Below are 19,023 nucleotides of genomic sequence, written 5' to 3'. Positions count from 1 at the left end.
GAAAAGCCAACTATCATTTAAATCCAGCCAGCTACCTTATTACATTCACTTTTCATTCTAATAACATGGTTCAGATGAACAAGTTGTGATTCCCTAAGTGTGTACATTTGTGTGTGGTCTCTGTTTCACAACAACGTGAGCATGATGACAGAGAAACATACAGCCGGTCTGTCTGCGTCAGTCCCCCCCCCCACATGCTCTATATGATGTGTGCACGTTCTCCACTGACAGTTTGTGTCCTGCTGAGTGGAGAGTGGGGAGTCGCCTACAGTGTTTCATAAATATTAGCACAATAATTGATGACAAAACACATTAAGAACTGCATGATTGCATAGACAGAGGACATCCTCATTAGGTGGGCTACTTTGAAAACCACCAGAGGCTGCAACTTCACGACTGCACAGTGAGCCGTAAAGACTCCACTGAAAGTGCTGCGTTTTCCACATAGGCCATACAGACATTTACGGGCTTAACACATGAATATATGAATGCTTTCGCTCTAAGACTCAGTGTAAACACAAACTATAAACTGGCACTGGCAAAGTGTCAGGCCTGTATCGTGAGGAAAATGTAGGCTCTGCCTCGGCCTGGCACTGTAATGGTACAGGTTTAAGTGTCCTCGAACGCTTACATGGAGCACACTGAATACAGATTTTGTGTAGAAATACTCAATCAGTATTTTAAATACTGGTGAGGGGGATCTCACCAAAATTGTATATGTAAGCAAACAACTATTTCCTCCAGACTGACTCTGACCCACATAAATCAGCATCCAAATGTCTGGGAAACAGAAGTGAAGACGGACACACAGTCAGACAAATGGACCAGCAGACAGACAGGCAGGTGGTTGGGCTGAGATGTGGGGGATCAGAAGGAGGAGGTCCAACCTGAGCCCTCCTTGCTCGCCCCTGTCCCCCACTCCCCCGGTGCCAGAGAGCAGATGGGCCTCACAGCATGACCCTCTGTTCACCAGAGCTACTGTACAAAGCAGCACACACCACAGGCCACCAGTCCAACATCAGTGAGCTGAACACAGCCTTACCAGAACAGAACAACACCCCCACCACACACATGCACGCACATCAGCGCCAGAAACATGAATCCAGCTAGTCTGACTCAAGTTCAGGGAGATTTGGTGACCTGAAGTTGCAGCAGCACCTCTGAGCTGCCAATGTAATATCTAAATTGTGCAATGTAACATTTCCTCAAATGTTTGTTCCCCAATTTTCTCAAAATCTGTTTTGAGATATCACCTGGGACATACAGCATGAATAAACCAACAAGCAAACAGACCTTCCAGGTTTACATATTTAATAAGCTTGAGAAGAGGGTAGAAGTCTCTACATTCCAGCTGAACTTCTGAAAACAGCTTAAGACCATGTTGACCAACCACAGAAGGCAGTGGTCAGTTTATTAGAGCTACAGTACAAACAATGTAGCCTCGAATCAAATTCTCAAAATGTGGATAAGTAATTCAATATGGTACAAGTGACAGTTCATCAAAAATGTGCCAGTGAATAAAAGCTCCTTCCAATATGCTAGAAGAAGAGAAGAGTTAAAGAGTCGTATAATTTGTGGCTTGCTACTGTACTCTCATCCATCTCTGCTTCCTCTATCTGGGCTCTTTTTTCACTGTGAGGCGATATGTCAGAGGCGCTTATAAACATTTCTCATTCCCTCCCTCTCCCCTCCCCTTGAGCTTACAATATCTCATAGTTCAGTACATTGGGTCAGTGCCAGAGATCGAAAACATTTGCTGCAATCTGTGAGCTCGGCTGGAAAGGAACAAAAAATAGAAAAGTGGAGAAAAAAACAACTCTTGCTTTATTCAACACCAAATTCTCTTTCTTTCTCTCTTCATTGCTCATTCTGCGCAGAGTCAGAGCTAACAAAAAGTGCTGATAACAGGCACTCTCTCACCAGGCTGTAGCTTTACTAAATGGAGAATTAAACCTTGAGACAGACCTCTGACATTTAAAATGTAACCTTGTGGGAGGACAATGCCTTAACGTTTATTTATAGTGAAGCCAGAGAAAAGATAATAGTTCTGCTAGATAGAACTCTGCAGCTTGTTTCTCTTCACAGAGGACAAAAAGGGGTGGCGTAGGGCACAGATGATGATCTTTTCAATTATGCATATGTCATAAAGCGTGACAGATTAGGGTGTTATTGCGCACCAAGGTTGATACGTCTATCTGCATCTTGCAGGGAACAAAAAACTATTTCTCATTATTCAGAACAATGTAACAGTCTGGGATTTAGCTGCCCTCAAAGCCAAACACATTAGGTTATCATAATAATCGGTCATATCATCATCTAAATCATTTTGATAATTACCCAGATTAAAGGGAGTCGTTTTAAATTGGGGAGCTCTCACTGGTGCCTGAGCTAAAACACCTTCCATTTAACCCACTGGTGGTGTTGCTATGACACAGACGCCTGTCATGTGTGAGGAGCGTTATGGCAACTCATACTGAGTTCATGTTTGTTAGCGTGTGAGCACACACAAGGAGGTGAGGGAGAGAGAGCGGCTGAGTGCTCGATGTGTTTTCATGGTGAGCTTGCATGTGTGTGAATGCATCTGCTAGTGTTTGTGTGCAAGTGTGCACTAAAGGCGATGAGGGTTGGGCTTCCCTCTGCCAACAGACTAAACACCACTCGTGACCCAAACACACAACCACAGCCAACTACAGCCACCTGCCAAAGTATCCTCCCATCCACATGCCTCCATGTCGACATGAGACTATGAGGTGTACTGTACTTCTGTACTGTATACACAGCCATCACAGCAGCATAAGACAACCTTGAAAATAGAAAAAACAGGTAGCCAGCACCATCTGTGCATTGGGACAGGCAGCAGTGGTGACCCTCTGCTGCACAGGCCACACACAGCTGATGGAAGCTGCATTCAAACGACTACTGTACATTCTCTGTCATGTGACTTGTTAAAAATAGGAGCCTTTCATGGCAGTTAGAAGACAAACCCACATTACTAATGATTACAGGCAGAGGGGATAGTCTGCTCAGCAGAGGCGGACAGACACAACAGCCACCACTGCTAAACTGCCTGATGCAAAACATCAAGCATAAATATTTGTAGAATTATATGGCTACAAGCCTGCCTTTGTGTACTGTAGATATTCAGGATGCTTCATGCTTCAAATGTCTGAGATTTTTCTGAGATCCGTCAGAGGAACAGCAGTACATGAAACTCACATTTTCCTAAAAAGCGAGCAGATATTTGGTCAGTATTTAGAATTAATGTTTCAACTGCAATAAAGTCATCTAATCTCCTACATATAGCCTGAACCAGTCAGAAGCACACTCATAGGCACTGGAAAATTACACATGGTTTGGATTAAGAGCAATGGACCTGACGACTGCTGTCCATAGCATCCTGCCATCATCAGCGAGACCAGAACACTGCAGCGGGTGGTGTGACTACACCAGGAAAGGGTGATAAACAGCTCCTCCTGGCCAATGTCTGGACGAGGGAGGGGGGAGTGGACATGATGGCACATGAGCCTGATGATGATGATGATGATGATGATTCCATCTTGTTACTACTGTTTATATTCTTCCAGACACAACTGCAAGAAATTCACTACAGAATTATTTCTTGGGTTTATTCACGTAAATACATAATTAACTTTATATCTAGTTAACCTTTCATTTTAATTGCCTCAAGTGTTGGTTGTCTTGTGGTGGCTGTTTGTTGTCTGTGGGGCGTCTGTCTGCGCTGCTGCCGTGACAAACTAATTTCCTGTGAAGGATCAATAAAGGAACTATTCTAATTCTCTCTTCTGTGTGTGGCATGAAGGAGTAACAACTTCCATTTCATTGTACAACCCTAAGCTGTATAATGACAAACATTGTCACCCCACCCTACTGCTCCCACAACCACTGAGGAGTCACACCCAAACCTTGAATATGCAACTCAAGAGTGTGTGTGTGTGTGTGTGTGTGCTATCATATACAGTAAACTGATACACACTCACTCACTAGAAGCTATGTCACAACGATGGAGCACTTTGACTTCATTCATTCAAACAGTGTCAGTTAAATGTAAGATCACTAATCATAGGTGTGTTGCACCAGATAATGTTCTGCCCATGTATCCTGCTGTCCCCTTCTTTTCTTTTTTCACAACACTCTGTACATGGACTGTGACTATGTACCAAACCTAAAATGTTAGACTGACTTACTCCAAAAGCTGACAGCAGAACCGATGCCTATTATTAAACTCACTCTGTAGCTGAATACACAGAAGATTGTCTTCACATGGTTAAACTGACATTCTCTAAACAAATCATTGACCTCACTCACTTATTGCCAATGCTGTAGCACAGTCACAACGAACATAACACATCATGCATATGTATACATATTGACACACACACACAATACACATATTGAGCTGCTTATCCTGCATGTCAATCCCACAGTAATAAAGGCCAGGCTCTGAGACACTGTGAGAAGCTGGAAAACAACAGCAGCATATGGCCAATGAAAATGAGTGAATGCACATTATACTGAGACACCAAAAACTAGCTGGGTGATCCCACCTCCACCTGTTCCAGAAATCAAATTGCGATTCAGTGAAAACCTCTAATATTTACTATATGTTACACTCATCGCATTAGCTTCCAATTTTCTCTCATATTTCTCAGCATAAGTACACTGAAATGACAGGATGTCAAAAAGGATATATCCACGTGTGCCACAGCTCATAAGAAATGCACTACCCCACACTATTTGCCATCTAGGATTTATTGAACATACTATATTATTGCTGTGTCAATGCATTGCAATATGAAGATAAAATATCTTAAACTCACCTTTGTGTGTTTCTTGTTCAAGTGTTTCTTCTTCTTCTTGCCTTGTGTGTGTGCCAGGCGGGGGTTGTTCTCCTGGTCTGAAGGCTGTTGGTGGTGGTGATTGTTCATGCAGGGCTCTAGGCTCAGGCCATTGGGGACCCTGGCTTGCTTTTTCTTGTGCAGGGGCCCTGCCTGGTCGTCTCTGCACTCCTGGGGCTTCAGTGTCATGTTCTTCTAGGGAGGAAACACCACACGTGAAAGCTTAAATTAGTGCCAAAACAAACCTCTAGTAATGTGTTTTACAGCATGTATGAGCTGTGCAGCTGGCCTTTGAGGACTCTGTAATCATACGGTCCATCAACAGTCAAATCAATGTTTCATTAAATCTCTAGGCCTGAGAAAACCTTGAGGAAAAAAGAGCTGAATAGTCACTCAGAAAAACCCATTTTTCAGATAGCAAATCTCCACTCTACAGTAAGCAGTGCGGTGAATTTGCTCTAAATTGAGGGGCAATTGTGCAGAAAGACAGTTTCACAAGATCTTGTTCCACAAAGAACAGCAGAACAAGAGAGGTTCTTTGTTAGATTTGTCTTTTTTTCGCTATTTGGTTTGATTTGAAGGTACACAGTGGAGAGTCAAAGAGGAAAAATGATAGAAAGAGGGAAATGGGGCCCTAACTATATTTAAAACAGTGACATTGTAGTTAGGTGGTGTGTGTGTCAGAGAGCCCACAGGATGTAGGAACAAAAGGAATTTTCCATCAGCTGCTCCTCCTATTTTGATCTTTTTAGCCACGCTGGTCGACCACTTAAATCAAGACTGAAATATGTTGAATTGAATAGTCTTTAATTGCCATGACGTTATGCAATGACATTCCTGGTGCCCAGAGGATGTTTCCTAATGACTCTGACGATCCCCTTCCGATTACTCTAGAGACACCATGAAATGCCTCTTTTTGGTTTCGAGTAAAATGTCACAGCAACCATTGGACAGACTGCCATGTGGCTTGCTAAGGATATTCATGGTTCTCACAGGACGAATTAAGGCTGCTCCCTTATGGCAAAACTGAGTCAGTACTGAGATCATGATTATTTAACTTCGACTGAGCTTGTGTTTACCTGTAAGGCACATTTCTGAGCAGGAAACAGATCAGTAGAGGCAGCGCAAGTAACATCAAAACATTTAAGTTCAGTTTGCCCATCAGCACATAAAAACTACATCAGAAGACATTTCTTTTCATGAAGAAAACTGGATTTTGAAAACAAACCGATAAGCTACAACTCCAATATTTCAGGGTACACACGCAGGGTTACACAGTTAGACAGGGCTGATCAATAGAACCACTCATCTGCTGCTGAGAGACTGTGTAATGCATCACAGCCGCCCACAGTAAAACTCATGGAACAAATCAGCTTTGTTATTTGAACGGGTGAATTTTTTTGCTCTATCTTGGACCAAAGAGCCATTGGTGTTAATACCCCCAGGGAGACATTTAAGCTGGTGGAGCAGCCATCAGAGTGGAGGCTGACTGCTGAAGGGGAAGGTGCACGGCTGCTACACTCCACTAATGACATGCCAATACTATGCAGCATTTTAACAGGAAGGCTGACGACAAAGGCTGTGAGTATCTAGGAGCATTTGCACCACTGAAATGTGTCTAGACATATTTTAATACAAAAATGTAATATATGTATGATGTACTTGCTTAAAGGACGTCTCGTTTCTAAATCCAAACCTGCGCTACTTGAAATCTTGTCAATTTTCCACTAAATGAGAAGAATTATTTTCCTGATATGTGTCATCACAAATTTATGCTAAAGACAGTTCAGATGGATTATGGACCCTTTCCAGTGGTGGAAAACAACCATGTACATGTACGTTACCTTAGTGGTGTATATCCATTTAATGTTACTTAAATTCATTCCACTACATTTGTTTGACGGATATAAGTTGCTTTGAAGATCAGTTGTAAAATATAATGTATTGTTATAGATTAAACTACCCTAAAGTACATAAAGTAGGTTAAATCAGTGGTATTTCAGCCAGATACAACGTAAACTTAGTTGCAAAATCTTGTCTGTGAGTACAGTTGTGCAGTGTTTTGGTGTTTGATTTGACTTTAAACATTAAACTGTCACTCTAACTAGACTTCTGGGATCAAATTTCATTGTCTCGCTGGTACCTGAAGCAACATGGCCCCCCCCAAAGAAGCCTGTTGTGCAGTGCCTTCTTTTTGGTCTAAATCCCCATTAATTGTACGCTCAGGTATTGTTACTCTTGCCAATGTGAAAGACCTGAACATTCCTTCCATCACTGAACCTGTCACATTCACCTCATGCAAACTGGAACATCTTTCAGGACTTTGTTTTAGTTCAGTATGAAGGAAAAAAATGCCTCGGTCTGGGATTTATCCCACAGTCCACAGAAACCGCAGCGTGTCTCATATTTGGTGTAGGCTACAGTACATATGAGGAATGAAATTAAAGCAGATTTTCCACAAAATACTGGTGAGAAAAAAATCCAACCACATCTCAAGCAGCTGCAGTTGCTCGTTGAAGGACCACCTCGAAGCAACCTTAGTGTGCATGTAGAGATTTACTTCACCACTGTTACGGATATGCACTGCTGTCAGAGGGATGAGTTTGATGGGTGTGCTACTGCCAGTGACTGACTAAACCATTTCTAAAGGCCTCAATTCACTCCTAGAAAAACAAGTACATGCATCAACTAATCTTGTTTGCCTTTTCCGCCCACACTTCTCCAAGGCAAATAATGCAACATGACATGCATTGTCAGTGCACAGAATAAGTGACAAAGTTATGATGAGGCTGAGAGAGCTTCCTTTGTGCCAGCTTTCTGCATGCTTCTAAGCCTCCAAACCAACTGATTGCTTGGAATAAATTATGCACATCATGTTTTGCCTGCTCACCAAACAATGGCAAGACAAATTCCTTAGTCCAGCGCCTTATGATGATGCTGAAAAAAGTAATTGCTCATTATGGCTTGCTTTCGACTAGCTTTCATTAGTGTGATTGTCTGGCAGTGTACAAAGTAATTACATTGTGGCATTTGCATGTCAGCAGGTAAACAACAGCCAGCTAGTTTTATCTACTTTATTTTAGGTTTTTTGCAAATTTGAAATTTTATTTTCTTTAATTGTCATTTTTTGAATGAGGGTACTAGATTTAATGTTGATATATGTGAAAAAAGAACAAATCACTCTTAGAAGCAGAATATTTTTTTATGTCCTGTTTGTATATCCTTGTCTGTAACATGTTTTGAGCAGTAGATTAATACTGTGCACAGAGTGCAGTTTTTGAATATTCCAAAGCCACTCATTAACAATTCATCTGCAGTAGCATTGTGAAGAGGCTCCTTCAGAGCATCCTTCGCACTTCTTCTGGAACTATGTGCAAGAGTAAGTCTTTGAAACTAATTTCACCATCAGGGAGAAGTAGAATCAAACAATGAAAAACACTACTTACCAAAAGAATAAAGATGGTTTCAAATAATAAACTGGATTAGAAATCAACACATAAAAATGACGAGTGTGTGAGTCCAGTCACAGGCCTTGATAAGCATTGCAGCATGGGAAGTGTCTTATCCAATCAAAAACTTAACTCCCCATCTTTGTACTGCATGGGATTCCTGTTCATCAAGTAGTAAAAACATCTGTTAACTTTCATTATACAAAGTGCGCTAATATGAATTTATGTGTCGACATTAGCAGAGTCCTTTAGACATCCATCATCTTAATCTTTTTTTTTTCTTTTCTCCAACACATTTCTTATCAGCTACATTCTTATCCTGTTGGCTCACCTCTTTCCTCTTTCTCATTTCACTCTCCTTTGTGTCGTGTGGAGAACCTTTGCTCCCACTCTGAACTAAACTTCCACAGCATTGTATTAAACAAGCTGGACCTCCTCTGGCCTCTCACAGCCTGCTGGCATTTGAGCCACCAAACAGACCAGCCTGTGACAGGCTGATCAGTCTGATCAGCTTGCTTTACTCAGGCATTTCAATTAGTCTACATAACTGGGCTCCCAGCAGACAGAAAGAGAGAGGGGGATGGATGGTGGCAGAAAACAGGAACAGACAGAGATGGTGAGAGACGGAGAGGCCGAGAGAGCACTCGAACGCACCGGAGGCTTAATGAATCAGGCTTCCCACGACGCCGCTACATTCAGCAAGGAGCTGATTGTGGAAACACATGCACTCATACACTCACATAAACATACACCACAAACACACACACACCTCAAATCAACAACAGACACAATAAACAATAATTGGAGATCTAATGGATGCTAATAAAGACTGATAAGCACAATCTCTCCTTGCGGGGTACTCCAGTCAGCCCATAACAACTTCAGCTACCTAGTTAAGTTGAGCAGTGCATTGTCTCTCATTCTTTAGGGAGTCCTTGACCTGATTATCACATTTTCAGTAGGTGTGAAATAGCATTAAGTAAGTGTTGAGTGTGACAAATTGCTGAGTAATTCACTGCTCCTGCTAGTGGTGATGTAACCGATTACAGGTTAACTACTTTTTATCTAATTGAATGGTTCACATGGCGGTCACTGGCCCAGCACCTGCTCCAAACTTCAGCTTCCTGTTGTTGTTGTTTGGGCATTGTCAGAATGTGAACATAATAACTACTGTTATTAAGAACATTAACATATTTGTGTTTGGTTTTGGATCATTATTGATCCAGTTTACCAAGACAGCAGCCAAGAAAGGAGATCATTGTACACAGTGATAAGATGTAAAAATGAAGCTTTGCACTTGAAGTCCATGGTTTTGCTCATATTCATAGTTTTTCTACATGATTTCATGAGACAGCACAGAGACACAGTGAGTAAAAGCACAAATTAGTTTCACAGTGATGACCCAGTAATGCTTGGCAACAGAGCTTATATTTCAAGGATTCTGGTGTTTCAATGGAACAAACTACCATCACCAGCTTTATGTTCCAGATGGCGCTCTAATAAACATTGTTGTAAGATTAAAGACAGCTGGAATAATAGTTCTGCACTGAGGCCAGACATAGAAAAGTACTGTCTAGTTGTGAAATATAACTCACTGGCAAAAACACTTAATGTATGTCAGAATACCCCGATCGACTGAAGCAGATACAAAAACACCTTGAGCACTTGTCTTCTCACTGAGCCTTCAGTTCATACATCTTGAATAACTGCCTCTTCCTCGAGCTACCAAGAGAAAGAGAGTGAGAGAAACCCCAACATCTCAAGTAGAACTACTTTTCTATGAGAGTCCTACAAAAAAAAATCATTCAGCAGTCCATGCACCAGATTGACCTGCAGCTCAGAGAAATCAGAGAAGACAAAAAGAACCAAGAGCAGCTCGAGAGGACAGCAGCTCCTGAATACAAACACAGGAATGGAAAGTTAAAGGGCAGGAGATAACATTTCACACAAACAAATGTTGTATTCGTTTTGATTAGGTGATAGAACGAAGCATTCTTGGTGACTGCTGACTATGTTTGGGCTTATTTAATTGTGGAGAATAAAAACAGTGCTTTGAATGAAGATTGAAAGGTGATTACACAATTCAAAATCTGCTGACAACTAACGAAACACTCAGCCGCATTCACAGCCACATTTTCTAAGGGGGTGAACAATCCTAGCGACAGAAGTCAATTTCATTGCTTGTAAATCTGAATGAATGAATCCCAGCTTGATTGCAGCTATCGTAAATATGGCTATGTTGAAGCATCACTAAAGGAAGGTGAACTGTCTTTATTCTATGGTACCTGTCTCTGGGCTGCCATCACAGCCAGTTGGAACAATTTCCAAACACACAATAATTCTTATTTTGTGATCTAAAGCTTCTTTGCTTGTACTGCACAAATAGGAAAGCGCTCACATCCGTACATAATTGAGTGTGTTGTGTCATACTTCAGCTGTGAGGACCCTGAAATGAGGACATGAAAACCATCACCACTTTCCAACAATCCTTCTGCAGTTCCAACACCTCACAACAGCTGTGATTCACATACTGCACATATTGTTTTATCCATTTTCATATGTACAGTAATACAAAACATAATAGATTCCAACATCAACCCCAAAACCACAGCTCTCACGACAGCATGGCCATGTCTCCAGAAAGCACTTAAGCTTAGAGTGGATCAGTCCACCATTTTGACATTTTGTACAGATGTTCATGATCCTCAGAGGATGAACAGCATTGACTCCACTGAGCCTGACACACCTGCAGGTTGACATTGTGATTTGACGGGAAATTAAAACTACAGGATGGATTGCCATAAAAGTTGGTGTCATGGATATTGTGATATTCCAATTATCTTCAACTAGTTCACAGTGACTATCAAATCGTATTTTGGCTTGAAATACACATCCTTTGTGCCGAGATTAAAAAGGTCTTAATGATCCTTGTCGATCATCTGACTGCATCTTGTGCCACACAGTTTTGTACAGACATTCATGTTCTCCCACTGATGACTCCTAATGACTTTTTCTCTACTGCAGTCTTTCCCAAAGTTGGTCCTGGGCGTCTTCATGTATTAGATGTTTCCCTGCTCCAACACACCTGATTCAAATGAATGGGTAATTATCAGGCTTCTGCAGACCTTGAAGATGAGTTGATCATTTGAATCAGATGTGTTGGAGCAAGAAAACACCTAAAACATGAAGGGCGCCTAATACCACGACTGGGAAACATCGCTCAACCACCACCATGAGGTTGATTTATGTTTTTTTAGATGAAATGAACAACATTTATGCAATCTCAATCAGAGATGATGGTGCCTTTATTTGTCTGAGCCACTGGAAATGGATCACAGAGACCTCAACAATAAAGCCAAACTACAAAAGGGGGGCATGAAACCCGAAGCAGAACTTCAAAACTCCTAAAATTATAGTCCTAAAATGTTTTTTTATGTAATGCCTCAAAATAGATAGACGTGCTCTCACGCTCACACACACGCACAGACACACCTGGTGAGAACCTTCAGATGAACCAGGGGCTGCATTATACACAGACCTGAGTGCAGTGAGTTACCTGCTAGTAGAGCTTTTCAGGTAGGCAGTGATTGATTCTCCTGACAGGCATAACCATCTACAAGATGTTTGTTAACCTGCATCAGAGTGCTTCTTTCACATGATACTACTCTCACAACCATAACAGGGCCTGACAAAATAGTGTCCACGTCAAAAATGCACAAATACACACAATACACAGACACCTAGCCAATTGCTTTACACTAATCTCATCATAGTAGAGACTTTTTTATTCATTTAAGTCTCCTCTAAGAATCCTGTGTGTGATGATCTGATTTCCTGATTGTGTCAGTACAGATTCATCTCCTTTCTGGAGGGGCAGGCAGATCCGAGGGGAGCGGGGGTAATGGGAGATCTCAGCAACCAGGTTCCATTTGTCATTCAGTCTTATCTGACATCCTGGGAGAAACAAAACAACTGATTTTCCCGAATAAAACAAGGCTGCGTGAGCCACACATATTGTATCAAAGGTAGCGATCAAATGGCTGCATTGTGGCCACAAGAGCCACGTTTGGAAAACGAGACACGTCCAGAGTGACAATGTGACACCAGGCCTGCAGTGGGTGGGAGGTTATTTCTGAAAATACTATTGCTAAAATGATCTTACAACATTGTCCATACTGGCTACAAGAGATCTCATTAAGCACCAAAGTCAACAGGTCTGTATTATCATGTGAGTCTGTGACCGTGTGAGCTCGTGTGCGTACTAGTATTCCAGTATGGATCTTAACAGGAGGGAAATCCTAATCAGGTCTTCTGCAGAGACACCAGCAGAGCACAGGACATAATGAAACACAAACATATTCAGCATGAGCCACAACATTTACCCTGATTAAATAAACATGAGGAGCAGATACAGCCTGGCTGTTTTCATGTTAATCACTGAGTAAGCAGAGCAGGCAGAGTGGCCCTTTAATGGGGGCACAAAGATGTACACTAACAGTGTTTGTGTTGCCGCCTTACTGAATCAGAGCACTGAGTTTTGTTGCGAAAACCTATATTAGACAATTTCAGACAGACGGAGATGAGCTTCAGTGTAAAGCAAACAAAAGCAAGATAACATGCACACAGGCCACGTGGTGACAACCTGAATAAGCAAAGCATACTGTGAAACAAGATGAAGTGCACACTGTCCTCATCAAATGAGAACAAACAACAAGGACGAAAATAATGTCGTGCTGAAAACAATTCCGGCCTGAGCGGCATTGTGGGATGGATTTCACCCTTTGTTGGCTTAAATAATTACACCTAATTGCTGACAGATGTAAAGGCAAATGAACCATTTGCTTAAACAAGCACTGGGATTGCTTACGGTGACTGCTCTGGGTCAGAGCTTTTATTGGATTCTGCCATTCACTATTACTAAAGAAAAATCCCTTTCTGTGGAGTGGGCCAGTGTGTTTAGCCGTCTACAGCTGACAACTTACTCATTGTTGAAAAATCATCTCATGGCTAATGAGAGTTAAGAGACTCTGCGTTCATGCTGTGCAAGATAAAGTAGGGTACTTAACAGAAAATTACACTTTAACATATAAACATTTTACACTAAGATCTACAGTATTGGATCCCTCTGACAAGCTTAAGGCACAGATTGTGTGACACAGTGGAAGCAGATCAATATAGCAAATATGCCATTGGCTATTAGACTTCTGAGTACTGGGGATGACTCACACTAAACATATTTATATTGATCAGGCTTGCTTAATCCATAGTGTTCCTTTATCTATTGGAACCCGTTCCGCTCTTGGTCAGTACTTTTCGATGTCTGACACCGAGCCCCACTTTTTAGTTGGTATGGCAAACTTGTTGGCTTGTTGTTGCAGGAAATAGTTTAGTTCACATCCAGCTGTCGTGTTTGTGTCCATCTATTGAAAGGAAGTTCAATATTACCCCTCTTTTAGCTGTTGTTAGCCTCTACCAAATCCTGGGAGATGTAATTGGCTACTAAATGCTGGACTGTGTTCACTTGCTAGTCTCTATTTGTGTCTACTGTTTGGTGTTGAGCAGGTCGTGTACAGTGAGGTCTTAGAGCTTTGTTCTGCAGGCAAATGTGAGAGTAGTGAAAGTGAACCAAAATATTCCAGTTGAAGGAGCTGCAGATTCAGCTGGTCATTCTCTGTATGTGTCACTAATGTATCACTACAGATGACATCTTTCACATCTTTCACACCGTCTCCCTCACAGTTTGCCCCGTTACAACTCTTTTTAGGTTACTATGAACTATTTCTAAGTACAGCATTAACAGTTAGTAAAGGCAGCGACCTTGATTCAGTATTTTTTGAAACAGCAATTTGGATTTTGTGAATTGTTTTACACAATAAATGAGTAACAACTCTGAACAGCACTCCTGTTGCGCCTAGAAGCCAAAGACAGGAAAAGCTGCTGTAGCTTGATACGAGGCGAATATTCCACACCATTAAATGGGCCTAAAGCTACAGTGAGCAACAAGTACGGTCTGATCCTCCTCAAGAGCTTTGCAAACAGTTACATTAACTGTGAAGTGCTACAATACCTCTGAATATCCTGTAAGAGGGGGACATAACATGGACAAGTGCATTGCAGCTATATGTTGAACTGCATTACACATCATCTACAATTTGATAAACTGTTCTCATCCCGACCCGAGAGCACCTTCACACTAAAACACGAACCCATTTAACTGAGATATCTTCAAATAAAAACAAAGCTACCTCCAGTGATTTACATTTCACATTAATTTACTCAACACACACAGATCAGCTGGCGACATTCTAAAAACAAGTCTCTGGGCAACAAGTGCCATGTCTGATGCATCACCAACAACAACATATGTAATTATAACAAATCCCACACGACAAATGTTCTTCCTACAAAGTGCTGCATCCAACTACAATCAAACATGTTCAAGCGACAAGCAGTCTGTGCCAAGTTTGCAACCAGATTTAGGAAACAGCCAGCAGCACTGGCATCCTCACACACACGCCAAACACACAGAAAAAGTGCTCATAATGCAGCCTGTTTTCAACTAACTACAAATTGACAAGCTTGCCACATGGTGACAGCTTGGGAGAAGTGAAGCCGTGGAGACCGATTCGCTTGAAGACTCTAGTAAAAGCTTTTGAAGGGGAAGCCAAGGGTCTCAAGAGCTGGAGGGAAGATGACGAAGAGCTGTTAGCCGGAAACAAGCGGCATTCATTACCAAGTGAGGGGAGCATATAATGAAGGCTGCAGTGGTGGTGTGCTGAGAGCAGTAGCATTGAGCATTATTATTTCAGTGTCAGTGGCATCATCATGCTTACCAGCAAATATACAATTTATGTTATGAACTACACTTTACAGAAATGTTTATTTCAAGTCAAATACTTTGGGATGGAGGGTGGGGCCACCTCTCCCCCTAATTTTTTCCTACTGTTTTACCCTGATCCTTGTCCTCTTGTTGTTCATCCAAGAAGCAGATAACAAGAATCTTAATAAATTCATCTAAGTCATCGTCAGACACTTTGATGAGTCGAGAGGTGATCATCAGCGCCTCCAGATATTGTTGTCTGGCTCAAAGGAAAACATCTGAGCTTGAGAAATGAGCACGACCAATAGATTGCTCACCGTGTCTGTTCAAGTTGGATTAAGAAGCAATTTGTAGCAGCCCTATTGAAAGCACAAGGATGCAGCATGAGGGTTGTTGCAGGACTTAAAAAATGAGTAAGCAGTTGAACTGTGCTGTTTGTTTAATTGAAAGGTGAATGTCATCAGAGCAAAAACAAATACTGATCAAAGAACATTATGAAAAAAAAAGGGAATGACCAGTCTAACCCTGCAGAGATGTTTGAGGAATAACATCATTTGTAACCATATACAGAAAGCATCAATTGTCTGAGTGGGCAAAAAGTGCTATTCTGACGTCTGTCCTCTCAGAGGTTTACTAAGCCCATTTGTTGTCCACTGTTCTCTTAAAAAAAAGCTTTGTTTTCTGTTTTCTATGATTTGTGTGTGCGGTGGAGCCAGAACAACAACCGCAGCAGCCCTCTCCTGGGATTTGGGGAGAAGGGAAACAGAAATGCTTGATTTCGCTCAAGCTGTGGCTTTGTAGCAACAGCTCTCACTCCCTCTACTTTCTCTCTTTTCCCTCCACCTCAATGATTCACAGCAGAAAATTGACTCAGGGAGGGAGTGAATAGTGGGTGATGCTGAGGCCTTCCTGTCCTGAATGTGCTTCTCTCCTGCTCGCTGCCAAAACCAGACTGCTGTCAGGCCCTTAAGCAGTGGTTTTCAGAGGGAGAAACCTATAGCAGTTGGTTTAATTCACTCCGTTTTTCCTTCTCTTACTACACCGGTGTTGGGTTAATGGCATTTGAACAAAAAAAGCCCCCTCCGTGGGCTCTCAAGCCAAGGACTAGTAGTTAGATTAGCCCATCAAGCTTACACAATGAGCTCTGGCTTTGACTGCTGTAATAGTCAAGTCTCCATGCTCACGCCACCAATAGGAGGCGACTACATCTCTCAGTATTTCACACGTGGTTACAGTGAAATGTTTGAGGGGCTACTGGAAACAGCATGTGAGCACACTGAAAGTCAACATGTGGAAAAAAAGACTGGTTAATCCCCCATGGCTTTGCGTTTCCTGCTATCATTCCTCCACTCCTCAGACCAATGATGTGATGTTTCTTTTGGGACGCCATGGCTTCAGACAGAACGGTGCAGGTTGCTTAGCAACTGGGTACAGAAAGAAGATCATTAAATTGCACTGATGCTCACTCAGTCCTTCGCTATGTATCGCAGAACTTGTTGCACCAACCCGCGGCATATCAGCGTCCTCCCTCAGAAGAACGAAGACATCTCAAAAGTGCAGTTCAGCATCCACACGCTAGTGATGGCACCTCAGGCATCCACAAAGACAATCACACAGCTACAATTGTGAATTAATATATCAATGAATAAGTAATTAAATGGATGCTGAGGCAATGGGGGCTGCAAAATCGTGTCCAAACCAAATAAAACCTAAACTGTAACAAAACTGTTAAAGAGATGCTCAATCTTTCATATCACTTCACACAGTTTCCTTTGCTTGCTGTATTTTCCTGTATGGTGTTTCATTTGCCTTTGTCTTAAAAGCAAATGGTGTAAGTGTCAATCAGTAAGAATGCAACCGCTGTACTGAACACATCACATCATATTTGGTGGCTGGAAAATTCCCATTCAGCATGCTATACCTCCCACGATGAAGACGTCTTTCCATAAGGAAACTGGGCTGCACGGACACAGCTTACCTCATTCAGCGGACATTAAATTCAATCAATGAAGCACACTGTGTTTGTGCACGCAGAGCTCTATTTCCTACCTCCATAAAGACTGTGAGCAGAGGCTGCTGCTCACCAGAGAGCCGACACCTGCACTATTTATAGCCCACGGACATTAACGCTAACAGTGTAACAAGAGACCGCAGACTTGCCCCTCCACTGGTAATTAGAAACCCAGTGAAAGCTGACCATGGCCACAATGGAGGAGCAAGACAGTGGCAGAAAAGAGACGCTGGGGATGTGCCAGAATACACTTCCAGACCTCTTCAGCTAGTTTCACGTTGCAGATCTCTTCTACAGTCTTTCCAGGGTTAATGAAGTGAGATCTAGGCACTTTCTTAGGATCTGTTTTGGCCTTAAAGCTGTTGCTACGCTGTCACTAAGCTTCTGTAATGACTAGAGATGCCACACAACTATTCATGTCCAGTGCAGCCCGTTGTTACACTTACTGTAATCAATGTGTGAAGGATATTTACAACAATAAGCTACTATTTTCTAAAGCTTCACATGCAATAAAAAGATAACTAATGAAGCCCATGTAGAAGGAGTGGACACAGGACACTGCTGATTACAGCTCAGTCTGTCTTGAAACAATAGTGGTGCTCATATGGACACTGGAACAGGTTGTTCCTCCTGTTCACACTGGGCTATTAAAAGAGCCCTTACTAATGTGCCCCTCTAATGTAAGAGATGGGGAACAAAATCCTTTAAGCTTGAATGTGGAAAGGGAAGGAAATAAAGGGAGTGTCAGGGGAAAGGGGCTTTACTTTTGTTGTGGGTGTGTGTTATGACAGTGTGAGAGCATGATTTAAGAGATTGTGTGCTGACAAACCTCAAGCGGCATTTGATCCCTCAGTCTACCTATGTGTCAAGTGTCTGCACATCCCGCTCACACAAACACAAACATCACGACCCATTCAGTCACACAGCCTTCAACGCAACTAGCACAGGACTACACAGAGGGGTTTTTTGAAGGGGATGAGATGCATGAGATGAGTTGAATGAAGGTGAAGACTGGCTTATAGGATTATAAGGGTTCTATATTGAATGAGGATAATGTGGAACGCGTGAAATGGGAAAGGATCACGTCTGACTTCTGTGAGTGAACGGGATGGCTCTGTGGTGACACATCAGCGTGTGTGCTATGAGCAGGAGGTCAGCTGATTACACAGATCTCTCCAGCCAAAAGTACATTAGAGAGCTGATTTGAGGATTAGGAGCAAACTATATCGTGTATTAGTCAGTTTGTCTTAAAACCTTCATTTGGTACAAATGGTGTGAGGATGCACCAGCACACACACGTCTAGCAATCAGCTGTAGTTCTGTGTTTTCGCTCTACCGACAACAGCCCCCGACTCTAGGTGACTCACATGTCTAACTTTATAACAGGCAAAAGTACACATCAGGAGCACCTGAACACACCTCACAGAGAAGATTTTTTTGTTTTTTAATTGATTCACTCAATTAACCTTACCCAGTTACTTTAATTAAATTCTATTCTGGACTGACTGTGTTCGGGTATTTTAAATTTTCATCCTGCTGCACTCATTATGCTACAATTCATCTTTCCTTTATCACCTCTATTAAATGTAATCCTGCAACAAATCACTGTATAACACTGCACAAAAAGTCCCACAAGGACTTTTCACATTGCTACACAGAGCTACAGTAACTGTGTGTAAATCGTGCAAACAGGTACGACTTCTCATTAGTATCAATTAAACAAAATGTGAAAGTGTAATGAAATTGTCACTGATAAGGTATCTTGCACCAAAGTGTAATGAATAACATATATTCTATAACAGCACTTTAAAGTGTTAAGCTTTTAAAAAAGCACCTGTCTGACTGTGAGCCAGATGTAACAAGAGCAGCTGAGGCTATGAGGTACTG

General features: G+C 41.9%; 1 protein-coding gene across 1 annotated transcript in view; it reads right to left on the bottom strand.

Moving 5' to 3' along the window:
* auts2a (activator of transcription and developmental regulator AUTS2 a) overlaps positions 1 to 19,023 on the bottom strand; it is a 275,046-nt gene that overhangs the window by 208,610 nt on the left and 47,413 nt on the right. The window contains exon 2 of the mRNA XM_070843885.1: positions 4,839 to 5,051. Coding sequence (XP_070699986.1) covers positions 4,839 to 5,051 — 213 coding nt within the window. The remainder of the gene's footprint in view (positions 1 to 4,838; positions 5,052 to 19,023) is intronic.

Source organism: Pempheris klunzingeri, chromosome 14, assembly GCF_042242105.1.
Source record: "Pempheris klunzingeri isolate RE-2024b chromosome 14, fPemKlu1.hap1, whole genome shotgun sequence".
In the NCBI taxonomy this organism is placed as follows: domain Eukaryota; kingdom Metazoa; phylum Chordata; class Actinopteri; order Acropomatiformes; family Pempheridae; genus Pempheris; species Pempheris klunzingeri.
The sequence above is the reverse complement of the archived record's forward strand: the minus strand, read 5'-3'. Positions and strand labels throughout refer to the sequence as shown.